Genomic DNA, 13508 nt, shown 5'->3' with positions numbered 1-13508 from the left:
TTTATAACTTAGCGCACCCATATTCCTCACTAAGTCAGCTGCAATGAAAAAATCAGAGTTTGAGTAGACAGAGATGCTCACTCATGATGGCACACTGCAGGGCCATCCTTTCTTGCCATCTTCTTTTTGCAAACAGCAGTGTTGGAGTCCACAGCTCAAGGGCACACGAGGACCTGGAGATTAGAGAGGGAGAAAGCATAAAATAATTTTGGAAGATGTCCAAGAAACAATCGTCTATGTCAAAATGCTGCCTTTTCTCTCTCTGCACTCCACACTCCATCTTGGGTACTCCCAGTCATCTTCTCCTGGGATCTTGAATGTGGGTTAGTGTTGATAGAGTGCCACCTCTTACAGGTCACAGGGATCTGTGGCTTAAGCTGGAGCCGTAACTACTGTGGCCCCTTCTCATCCCCTTCTCACACATTGTGTTCCTTCAACTTGGAAGCTGTTCTGCAGCCTCCCCGGCCCTTCATTATGCTGGCTCATAACACCTCATTTCCCTAAGTTTGGCCCCATTGTCTATCCTCTCACTACCCACACTTTCATAGTCCTTAGCCCATTTTGTAGCAATCTGCTCACATTTGTAATACCGAAATAATGCCTGTCTCTCTCACTAGCTTATTCGCTCAGAAAAGGCAAGGCAGAGACCCTGCCTGCTTTCTTACCACTCAGTCCTTAGCAGTGTCTGGCATTTAGAGGTACTAAATAAACATTTGTTGAAAGGATGAACTAATGAACATAAAAGTCTGTGTTTTTTGTTTTGTTTTGTTTTTGTTTTTTTGTGAGATGGGGTCTATCTCTGTCACCCAGTAGAGTGCAGTGGCACGATCTAGGTTCACTGCAACCTCTGCCTCCTGGGTTCAAGCGATTCTCCTGCCTCAGCCTCCCAAGTAGCTGGGATTACAGGTGTGTGCCATCATACCTAACTAATTTTTGTATTTTTTAGTAGAGACAGGGTTTCGCCATGTTGGCCAGGCTGGTTTCGAACTCCTGACCTCAGGTGATCCACCCGCCTTGGCCTCTCAAAGTGCTGGGATTACAGGCATGAGCCACCATGCCCAGCTGAAAGTCTGCTTTAAGTACTAAGGAGATTAATGTACAAATAACTTTTGGCATACTTCCCATTCATAAATCAGACAAGGCCATAGTCAATTTGGACCATTTAACTCAGCTCTTAGAATAAGTAGGGACTTAAAAAGTGCCTTTTGCCAATAATCTGTAGAAAGAGGTTTGGGGCATGAAGAGCATGATGTGTCTTCCGTTTACAAATTGCTTTTCTGTACATGGGTATCTCCCTCATTCCTGGTTTTTAAAATTTTTATTTGCTACTGTAAAAAAGTCAACTTTGGAATAAGTGTAGTTGTCTTGGTGGGGCAAACTTACAGTGGCATTGGAATGTGAGCTGTTATTAAAGCTCAAAAAATAAGACCTTAATGTCTTAAATAATTGTTAAAAGCCTAAGGTTTTTAGCAGTAACCCTTGTTCTAGAATATCCTACTAGCTATGCATATTCTTATTTTATTTTATTTTTAAATCAATTTCATTAGGGATTGGAGAGGGAACATTCTTATCTTTTCCACTGGAATTCCCTTTCCCTCATTGAAGCTTCTGCCTAATACATATTTTTGTTTGCTTGTCAACAGTGACAACTAAAAATGGTGATAAATAATCCAGCAAGCTGATTAAATAACTTCTGGGGTAAAGATAATTAGAAAAATAGAACAATAGCACTCCCTATGGAATGAATGTGTTAAACATACTAATTTGCACTGAGCAGGAAAAGGTTGTGAAACAAATTTAGAACAAATGGGAGAGACAGGAAAGAGATAGAGGCTTACACTATTTTTCTGACTTTATGTGGGAACATAAGGGCAACTTAAAGTCATTTCTTCCTTGTGGAGCTTATTCACTGTCTATTCCCTCAACTAGCAAGGGATGTAAGTAGTCTAAAGCTGCTACCATTGCTATATGGAGGAACTAGCAAGGAGAGAAGAAAAACATTAGGAGAAAACAAAAGGTTATTAGGAGGAAAAAGAAGTGTACAGCTCTAGGAAGCGTAATACTTCCTAGAGCCGCTGTAACAAAGTACTCCCCACTGGGTGGCTTAGAACAACAGAAGATTATTGTCTTGCAGTTCTGGAGGCCAGAAGTCCAAACTCAAGGTGTTGTCCAGGCCATGCTCCTTCTGAAAGCACTAAAGAAGGACCTGTTCCAGGCCTCTCTCCTTGGCTTGTAGACGGCATTCTTCTCCTGTATATTCACATGGTATCCCCTGTGTGCGTATGTGCCTCTGTGTCCAAATTTCTCCTTTTCATAAGGACACCACTCATATTGAATTAGGGTCTAGATGGACCCTAAGGGCCTCAGCTTAACTCAATAATCTGCGAAGACCCTATTTCCAAACAAGGTCACATTTAGAGTTACTGGAAGTTAGAACTTCAACATCTTTTGTGGGAACATAATTCAACCCATAACGAGGAGCATTGAAGAAAAAGGGCAAGGGAGAAGAATTAAGTCCATGTGACATCGTTTCCCATGGATTTATTGTGCTTCTCATGCTGTGTTGGGTGCAAGTGGTCCTCCTCTGGCAGGTGCTGGGGAGCATGGAGTATTTCCTAGAGCAGTGTCTTGTTGGTGATGTATGGGTTACCCACTGCCACTCCTGGTTTCTGCAATTAAACCATCACCCTGTCAGAGCAGGAGGAGGTGGCAGAGGAGAGGGACAGACAAGGAGCGAGGCCAGTCCAGTATCAGCATCTCCTTCTGCCACCTTGTGCAGAAGAGATCAAATGCCTGAGCCAGTGGTGTGAGATAAGTCAGGTGGACATGGGGCAGGTGGGAAGGATGGAGAAACTCCTTGTCATGCATAATGCAAAGAGAGAAGCATCTCAAAGGAAGAAGGAAACATCAGATGATTGAAGGAGGAGAAATTCGGGTGAATTAAGGAGGTAGAAACACAGAATAATATTCCTATGTAATTTCTTTTTCTTTTATGATCCCTTATATATGTTCAGAGTATTACTCTGTGCACTTTCCCTTTCATTATAAGAAAAAATATTCTTTATTTTTATCCCCAGGAATAAGGTGAAAGTTATTAGTCCGCACTCATTTCCTGTGCTCAGTCAGACACTGGTGACCTCTGGCTGGAATTTACATTACTTTCCTTGAGCAAAAACCTGTGAGTGAGACTGGCTTTGAAATTATCCTGTGGGTGAGAAAGCCAAAAGGTCTCTGATTCTTAGTACCATATTTCAAAAGGAGCAGTAACAAAACTAGAGCATGCCCGGAGGAGTGTGTAGCCACATGGCCTGTATGGGGTCTGGAAACTGGGTAATGGAACTGGGAATGTCTAACCCAGGGAAGAAACACTTGAGTGCTAGAGGTACACACAATAGCTTTGGATCCTTAAAATGCTGCCAGGTTGAAGGGGAGGGATTTTATTCTCTTTTGTAGCCATAATAACTAGTTCCAGCAGATCGAAGGTGGGTTACAGCTCAGTACAAAGAAGCCAGTAAAACGGTTTGGGTTACAGCTACCCTACCGTAGAGTAGGTTGCTTAGTGAAATGAGTTCTCTGGCATGGAAAAACTTCAGGCAAGATGAAATGTCCATCAGTTGTAGCCCGGGTCCAGGCACTGGATGGGTTCTTTATCAAATGGCCTCTGCTCTGTGTTTTTTTGTTTTTGTTTTTTTCAGACCTGGGAGTTTTATGTTTTATTTTTGGTCCTTAGGTTTATAAATCCCTGCCAACAATAATGCATCTTCAATAACGGAGACTGTAACTTTGGAGATCAGTGGAGGTTTTAGAACCAGTCACTGGATTGTACTCACTTTTCCCTAAACACCCAGACGTCCCATTTCTATGTCTTGTTTAAAGGCTCATTTCTTGGCCTCAGTCCATATGAGGACATTTAGTTAATACACAGATAGGGCACATTGAAGATACACAATATATATATTCACATTGACTTTATAGGCTTTAGTTTTATTTCTGTGCCATTTTAATTCTGCCTGCTTGCCCCTCAAACCTGCAAATATGGTAATTTATATCACTCACATTTGATAAAAGAAATAAGCTTAAGCTACTATATTTTTATTTATGAATTTTGCTTAAAAAGAAATGGAACTGTGCCAGAAGTTTCTGCATTGACTATAATTATTAAGGAAAATAAGAAGTTAGGAAGAAGTGAGAGAAAATTATAGGCCCACTCAGTGGTATGCTAACAGAAAATGTTTGTTTACAGGGAAAGTTATGAACAGCCACAAAGACTTTTTAATTTTTTACTTCTGGAAAAAAAAAAGAACAAAATAATTTCAGCAATTTCAAGTGTCATTTTCCTAAAATCCTGGTAACATAACAAGCATTTGGCTGCTTTTTCCTTCACGTTCACTGCAACCTGACAGATGACACACATGGACTCCCTCTTCCTCCCATTCCACCTCCACGACATTTATTTTAAAGACTAGAGCTTTCCTCCTCCGGGATGTTTTGGAGAGGATCTAGTGCATGGACCTCCCTGTTGACTGCTGTTCTTCCTGTATTGTTTCATTAAGTTCCAATTCTACACGCACAGCCAGAGCATCTCCAGGGATGACTTTCTGGTATTTCTTACCATTTTATCTTCCTCATGCCATTTTTCATTGTGTTCCAGTTCTTTTCGTTTCTTTGGGTTTTGTTGCATTGGCTAATGTATTTCTTATACAGAATATCTCTTTATCCTTGATTTACCAAATAGCTCCCAATATCTGGCTTTGCCTTTCATATCATTCCATACCTAGACTTCTCCCTGTGGTTCTTCATTCTCAGAGTAGTTTTTGTCACTTACACATGCAGCATTTTAAAAGGCAAATAGTAAATCTCACTGGACCTTCCCTCTGCCCTGATCCGGAATTGGCAGGTATAGCATAGCACAAAATTGTCATTGCTGGATTTTGACCCCAGAGTAAAGAGAAGCTCTTCTCAGTTTGTTTGAAATTTTATGGAATTTTGTGGATTAAAATTTCTATGCTCATGACTATATGTTCTATAATTAAATGTCTATTTATTTCTTGTTTCTCTCCTTTCTATTTATAGAAACTGAAAAAGAAATTATGTCATATACTTATGTCTAGCATATCAGTATTTGTGCCTTTTTGTTCACTTTGGTTGAGAAATAAACTGCTTTCAGATGCTCTACTTTTTTACAATATAGTTGAAATCTTGCCACAAAAATTATCACAACAAAATCACCACCCGTATCAAAACATGGCTCCAACACCGACCACAGCCCCTATTATTATAGATAGCCATGTTCATGACATAAAATTTTACTTTCACAAAGAGTTGGAACAGTTCCTCAGTACTTTGTTCCATAGTGAATTTTAACCAACTTTTTTTTTTTTTTTAATACTTTAAGTTCTGGGATACATGTGCAGAACATGCAGGTTCGTTACATAGGTATACCAACTTTTAAAAAGAGAATTTCAACATCTTTTGTGGGAACAGAATTCAACCCAAAACAAGGAGCATTTCAGAAAAAGGACAAGAGAGAAGCAAGAACTGAGTCCATGTGATATTATTTTCCATCTTATGGCCAAAGGTGCTATTGTGCCCATTTTAAATAACCCAATAATGTTAACCAACTATTTTAATCAAATATTCAGAGAATGGGTTGTGCAAATACTCTCATCCTTACAACTTCACTATAGGAAGTTAACATTTCCCATTTTTCAGAAATAGCTGAAACACCCTCACTTACCATCCCCCTCCTGTTGTTCACTGTGATTTGTGCGTATTTTAGGACATAGTTCCAACATCAGACATATTGGATTTCAAATCAAATTTCCTTAGTTTTATTAAGGTTTGCCAGTACCAAACTTCATTGACATACAACCCAGTGATCAGAGACAGAAAGGAAGACAGATGTCTTATGGCACTGCTAATGGGAGTTTCTGTGTTTCTATGAAACCCAGCTTCAGTAGAATTAAGCAAGAGGCAATGGTAGGAAAGTTGCTGTAAAATGCAGCTCTACTATAGTTTTCCTCCTCTAACAAAATAGTTCTCTGAAACATTGAATTATAACCTACAAATGTTTCCTCCAATTGTGCAGTTTCATCATTCTGATGGGAGGTAGCACAATCTCTCTCTCCTCAGCCAAGAGCATCTTCATCTACCACGTGATCCATCCACCCTAGAATCAGTGTCACATTATCACAAGTGCTGCAGTCAGGTAGTTCCCACTTGACAGCCTTGAGCTCTGACTTAACTCTGAGTTTCCAATTGGTATTTAGGATGTAATAGACTCCAAGTTACTCAAGTGCTTGAGGATACAGAAACGCAAAGCAAGGACACTCCTCGGCCCCAATTTTTGCTCCCCTCTCGCATGCAGGAAGAGATTCCCGTAATTACTGTCCTGTGATTTGTCTATGAAGCAGAGTCTTGCTCTGTCGCCCAGGCTGGAGGACAGTGGTGTGATCTTGGCTCACTGCAACCTCAGCCTCCTGGGTTCAAGCGATTCTCCTGTCTCAGTCTCCCGAGTAGCTGGGATTATAGGCATGTGCCACCACGCCTGGCTAATTTTTTTATTTTTTTTTTTAGTACAGGTGGGGTTTCACCATGTTGGCCAGGCTGGTCTCAAACTCCTGACCTCAGGTGATCCGCCCACCTCGGCCTCCCAAAGTGCTGGGATTACAGGTATGAGCCACCATGCCTGGCCTGGCCTGTGTTTTTTTTTATGTTCCTGTAGTTTTCCCAGTTTCCTTTCTCTTGCCCTCATCTCCCCCATGTCCAAGTCTACTCTTTCAAACTGAAGATGATTCTACTGTCACTCACCACCTCTGAAGTCTTTGCTCAATCCTGGGCTTGTGTGCGTTCCCTTCGTCAGTACTTCTTTCTCAGGATCAGCTCCTTATTGCATCCACAGGCACATTTCCGTCTCAGCCTCCAGTTTCCTCCGGGTGAGAGGAGTCTAAGATTGCCTCCATGGAGGTTGCAGTGAGCCAAGATCGCGCCACTGCACTCCAGCCTGGGCGACAGAGCGAGACTGCATCTCAAAAAAAAAAAAAAAAAAAAAAAAAAAAAAAGATTGCCTCCAGTATTCCTGGGTGGGGTGGTTTGGAAGGGGAGAGAGACAGCACTGCAGCAGGAGCCTTGGCAACACAGTTCCCACATGCTTATCGTCAATTTTGTTTGTTCATTTTCAGTATTTTTATATTGCTTCCCTGCTATTTCCCTCCTTGGGCTCTTCCCGCAAATCAACACTTTCTGCACTTATCTTTTGGAGCAAATTGACATGCTGTTTTTTGGTGGTTCTGGTAAGTCGTTTACATTCTACCTGTAAAGGAATCTAAAGTTCAGATAAGGACTAAATAGCCTTAGGCAGGAGATGAGAGGCTAGTTAGGTTTTCTTTGTCCTGAGCATTTAAATGACTTCAGTTTGGATCAGTCTGGGTGATGATGGGCCTGTCCAGATTTCCTGTAGCCAAATTGGAAGAGGTCCACTTAGCTTGGTTGAGCATAAGCACAGAGACAAGGAAGCGTAGAATTCTCTGAGATTTGGAATAGGTTTGAGGCCCTTCAAACTATTCCCTAGAAAAACACTCCACGTGTGTGAATGTGTGAGAGCATGTGTGAGTGGATATGTGTGTGTGTGTGTGTGTGTGTGTGTGTGTGTATTTGAGCACATACATGCTCAAGTCTGGGAGTGCATCAATGTGAGCCTGTGGGTTGACACTGTGCTGTGTATTGTGTGTGTACCTATAGAGACAGGTGACCTGTGTCCCTAAACCATCACTGTGACCCTTTTAATGTCATACTTTAGATTCAGACCAAGGTGGATATAATCTCACGATGTGACATAAATTGCTTAACTTTTCAGCCTACTCTTCTCTTCTCTAAATGGAAATAAACATCATGACCTCATAGGGTTGCTATAAAGAGTAAATGAAATCATGTGCATAATGCAATCACTGTTACCACCCCCATAACACATACACGTACACACACACACACACACACACACACACACACACACACACACACTACACAGGGACACTTGCTTATTCCCTCTCCCATCTCCTCTCTCCTCCTGCCTTCTCCCTCCTTCTCCTTCCCATTTATTCTATTGAATTGCTATCCAGGACCTTTTCCTTGACCACCAGCTTTCAACTGTAAGCCATGAGGTCTCCCTACCTTCATTCTGACACATTCACATAGTCTTTTAAGAACGTTGTAAAGCATTCTTTCTGAATACTTTCCTCTTGAATTTTTAGTTAATGGTAGTCTCTTTCTTGCACCTGTGAGTCACCCAGTGCCTTTTGATGGATCCCATAGATGTATTCTTTACCCCTTCAGCAGGCATCTTGTATATGAATGTGCAACCATCTCTTCGCTGTTTTACATTTGTTAGTTTTAAAAATGGCCGGTCTAGAAAAGAACTGTTGATGTCTGTGTTCCAGCTGTGTCTGGGATAACTTCGGCTGTTTACAGCGTGGCCCGGAGCGTCTTGGCTGCTGCCCTGCTCCACGCGGTCTGCTTCAGTGCAGTGAAGGTAGGTTTGAGGACCATGAGCCCTCATCCTTCTCGATTCATTAAATTAACTTATTTTTTTAAACAAATGAATATTTTCTCCAAAATTACAAGAGAAATTGGATCTGTGCAAATCAGGGAGTGACTGTGTGGCTGAGTGAGGCCTCAGTAGTGTTAGAAGACAGGTCAGGATGCCTGGTTGGCCCTAATGTGAAAGGCCCCCCACCTCCTGGCCTGGCCTCCCCTCTGCAGCTGTCTCTCTGCTAAGATCGGTTAGTGACACTGGGAGGGGCTGCTGCTTTACATGTTGGTCAGTGGAACCCATGTGTCTGCCTTCACTTCCTGAAATACCACTCAAAAGACAATAAAGGGATACAATTGCTTAAAGCTAGATAGACAAGAGGACAGAAGAGGATATGACAACCGCAAAATATTAGAATCTAGAAAACAGACGGACTATAGACTTACCCAGAAGGGGAAAATGCAAACCTAGCCTGGCAGCAAAGGAAGCCTAAGGTGATGAGAAAACAAGATAAACACTAACTTCAGGAAGACACAAAGTTGTGTCAGGCAAGAAACGTATCTACTGTAGGTACCTGGCTCAGCTGTGAACCATATTTATATAGTAATCTGAGTAATCATCATGTTATATCGCTAATAGAAGAATGGGGGAGGTGAAGTGTGATGGAGGAGCTCCGAATCCTGTCTTCCATATTAGAAAGTCAGCAAATAACATCTAAAATTGAAAATAAAAATCAAGAAATAGCAAAGCAAGTATTTTATTTGAAAATATGGAGGTAAATATGGAGAAGAAACAGCTGCGTCATTGCCTTCAGGAAGCAGGAATTAGGGCAGGGGTTTGTGTAGGCGGGAACACTACTGTTTGTTTTCAGTGTTGTAGAGCTGTAGAGTGGCCATTAAGTCTAAAAATAACAGTATACATAATGTCCTCAGGGGCATCTTCAATCAGTGACAAATAAATTAATATTATACATATTTCTGGACTCATGGTTTAACAGTTTAAACCATAGGTACTCCTTTGATAAAACAAAAATTAAATGAAAAGGAGTAAATAAAAATAATATATGTTCCAGTGTTTTTAATATAAATCACATGACATTTCTTAACTCAGTTTTTTAAAAGATTCACTTAAATCTTATTAAACTGATCAATGTCAGTGGCAGAAAGATAATTGTTTATTTCCCTTTGTGATAGAGAATGAATTCAACATTTTTCTCTCTCAGTGCTTCACAGTAATCAATGGAGTAATTCTTTATCTTGCTCCTTCTATTCCTACCATATAGATATTTTCTTTCAGAAAAAGGGGGAGGGGCCTGGGAGGAAGGTTTCTGTATCTAATATACAAAGGTAATTTATGTGCTTGTAGTGGCCCTGTTTGTTACCATATTTATCCTATCATGTAGACCAACAATTATCTAATCAGTGTTTCTGGTGTTCTTTCTTTTGATTTATGTTCCTTTATTCAATCATAGGATCCCAGGTATACTTCATTTAGGAAAAGTAGTTGGATGGGTATTTTCTGAGTCCTTGTACTTCTGAGAACATCTTTCCACTGTCTTTTGGTAAAATGGCTGCTTATACAACTCTGGGGTCACAAGTGTTTTTCTGCAGGCACCTTAGTATATTGCTCTGTTGTGTTCTGGAATTATTTGTTTGCTTGTTCATTAATTTTTAAAAGTCAGGTTTAAAGTTCAGCTTTTAAAAATGTCCAGTTTGGTTCATTTTAATAAATAAATAAATAAATAAATAAAGAATCCTACAATCAAGTTATGAGAGCATTTTCACCAACTCAAAAAATTTTCTCGAATTCCTTGTGGTCAGTCTCTTCCCCTACTTCCAACTTCTGGCCACCATTCATCAGATTTCTGTCTTTGAAGCTTCTTTGGAATCAAATCTGTCAGGGCATGATGTATATACAATAAAATCCACAAATTTTAAGTGTACAGTTAGATGTATTTCGACAACTGTGTGTAGACAAGTTACCACCATCGCAATCATGACACAAACTGTCCCCCCATCCAGAAGTGTGTTTTCATGTTCACTTGCAGTCAATCCCCTCTCCACACAATGTTTTTATTTATCCTAAGTGAATACCTGAGTGAGATTGCTAGATCACATGGTAAGTTTTTGTTTAACTTTATAAGAAATTGCCAAACTGTTGTCTAGTTTCTGTACCATTTTTCATTTCTCTACCCTCACATAATCTTTGATTTCCAAGTGTTCCAGGTTCTTGTTAGCACTTAGTACTGTCAGGTTTTTTTAAAATCCATTCTCGTGTGAACCAGTATCTAATTGTAGTTTTAATTTGCATTTCTCTGATAATGAATAGTGTTGAACATCTTTTTGTATGTTTGACATCTGTATAACTTCATTGATGAAAAATTTGCTCGTCTTTTGTCCATTTAAAAATTATGTGTATGTCATATTATTGAGACATAAAAGTTCTTTACATAATCTAGATACAAGTCCTTTATCAGATATATGCTACACACATTTTTTTTTTCAGGCTATGGCTTGTCTTCTCATTTTTTTAACAGTATATTTTGAAAAGCAGAAGTTTTTAGTTACAGTGAAGTCCAATTTAATATTTATTTTATGGTTTTTTTTTATGTCTTACCTAGAAAACATTTACCTAACCCTAAGTCACAAATATTTTTGTACTACAATTTTTATAGTTGTAGCTCTTATATTTAGATTTGAAATATCTTTTGAGATGATTTTTGTGTATGACATGAGGTGAAGGTTGAGATTTACTAGTACCATTTGTTGAAAACACTAACCTTTTTCCATTGAATTATCATGGAACCTTTGGAACCAAAAATTAATCATTTCATTGTTCTGTATGCCTTTCTTTATGTTAGTATTACATTGTTTTTATTACTGTAGCCATATGATATGCTTTGAAATCAGATAGTGTGTCTCCCAACTTTATTCTTCTTTTTCAAAATTGTTTTTGCTATTAAAGGTCATATTTCTTTAGACTAGTTTTAGACTATCTTTGCCAATTCCTACCAAAATTTGCAAAAATTTTCATTGGGATTATGATGAATTTGTAGATCAATTTGGGGAGAACTGACATCTTAACAGTAACTTTTTGATCCATGAACATGGTATATTGTTCCATATACCACCATCTTTGTCTTTGTTATTTCGTTCTCAGGTCAGGAATATTTCGTATCTTTCAACCTACAACTATTGCACCTTTTTGTGCATTATATGTTATTTTAAATGGCATTGTGTTTTATAATTTAAATTTTCAATTGTTAAGTAATACTAAATAAAATTTATTTTGTAATATTTCAGCTTGTATCTTGCAAGCTTGCTTAAACAAACATATTAGTTCTGGTAGCATTTTAGTAATTTCTTTGAAATTGCTACCATAGATTGTCATGTCTATCAATAAACACAGTTTTATTTTCCTTTCCAGCCTGTATGCCTTTGATTTCTTTTTCTTGCTTTATTGCAGTGGCTAGGACCTCCAGAGCAATGTTGACAAAGTGCTGAAATCAGACATGTTTGCCTTGCTCCCAAGTTTAGGGGAAAAGTCTTTCACCATTAAGTATGAAGTTAGCTATGGAAATTTTCCAGATGACCTTTACTGGGCTGAGTCATTTCCCTTAGATTTCTAATTTGCTGAGAGTTGTCATCATAAATGATGTTAAATTTTGTCACTGTTTTTTTCTGCATCTATTGAGAAGACCATATTGATTTTTTTTAAAGCGATTCGTGGGAAGAATTACATAAATTGACTGTTCAGTGTAGAACCAACATTCCATTTAAAGGATAGGCCCCATTTGGTCATGCCATATTGTCTTTTTAAATATATTGCTCAATTTTATTTACCAATATTTCGTTGAGAAATTTGATATCTATGAAGTTTCTAGTTCTCTAATTTTTTTTTTTTTTTTGAGATGGAATCTCACTCTGTCACCCAGGCTGGAGTGCAGCAGTGTGATCTTGGCTCACTGCAAGCTCCACCTCCTGGGTTCACACCATTCTCCTGCCTCAACCTCCCGAGTAGCTGTGACTACAGGTGCCCACCACCACGCCTGGCTAATTTTTTGTATTTTTTAGTAGAGACGGGGTTTCACCATGTTAGCCAGGATGGTCTCAATCTCCTGACCTCGTGATCCACCCACCTTGGCCTCCCAAAGTGCTGGAATTACAGGTGTGAGCCACCGCCCCCCGGCCTAAGTTTTCTTTTCTTGTAATGCTTTGTCTTGTTTTGATGTTATGTAATGGCTTGATAAAATGAGTTGGAAAGTGTTTCCTTTTATATTCTAAAAGAGTGCATATAAAATAGCTCATGTTCTTACTGAACTTTTTAATATAGTAATATTTGGTTTTATTGATCTCTTAGATGAAATATGTGTTCTTTTATACTCTCATTAAGTGGTCAATTATCTCATAAAGATATTTAAAAATCTTTAAAATTATGTTTCATTTACATTACTTTAAAAAATAATTTCTGCAATGTACATTTCTTTGTGTAGATTCATCTTTCTGCTTGCCATCATATTTCTTCTGTCTGAAGAACTTTCTTTAAGAAATCTCATGGTGCAGGTCTGCTAGTAATAAAACTTTCAGCCTTTGTCTGAAACACATCTCATTTTGCCTTCACTTTTGAAGGATATCTTCACTGGTACAGAATTCTGCTTGAAAGCTTTTTTCCCCTAGTACTTTCAACATGTTCTGTTTTTTTTGTCTTGTATAATTTCTGATAAAAAAAATCTGCTGTTATTCCAATATTTGTTTCTCTGTTAGTAATGTTTCTTTTTTCTCTGACTGCCTTGAAGATTTTCTCTTTGTCTTTGTTTTCAGCCATTTGACAATGCTGTGACAAAGTGTATGGCATTTATTTTTCATTTTACTTAGGATTCTCTGAACTGTTTGATTTGTGAGTTGTTTTGGAAAATCTTTAGCCATTCTCATTTCAAATATGTCTTCTGCCTTTTCTGTTTTTCTTTTCTTCTTGGGCCTCC

At 38.8% G+C, this 13508-nt stretch overlaps 1 protein-coding gene across 5 annotated transcripts in view; it reads left to right on the top strand.

Moving 5' to 3' along the window:
• PCNX2 (pecanex 2) overlaps window positions 1–13508 on the top strand; it is a 351803-nt gene that overhangs the window by 116602 nt on the left and 221693 nt on the right. For all 5 annotated transcript variants that reach the window (XM_058430821.1, XM_032137273.2, XM_032137274.2 and 2 more), the window contains exons 14-15: window positions 7182–7292; window positions 8436–8527. In XM_058430821.1, coding sequence (XP_058286804.1) covers window positions 7182–7292; window positions 8436–8527 — 203 coding nt within the window. The remainder of the gene's footprint in view (window positions 1–7181; window positions 7293–8435; window positions 8528–13508) is intronic.

The sequence above is a fragment of the Hylobates moloch genome, unplaced genomic scaffold (assembly GCF_009828535.3).
Source record: "Hylobates moloch isolate HMO894 unplaced genomic scaffold, HMol_V3 SCAFFOLD_18, whole genome shotgun sequence".
In the NCBI taxonomy this organism is placed as follows: Eukaryota; Metazoa; Chordata; class Mammalia; order Primates; family Hylobatidae; genus Hylobates; species Hylobates moloch.
Note: the sequence above shows the minus strand (reverse complement) of the source record. Positions and strands in the feature narration are given on the sequence as shown.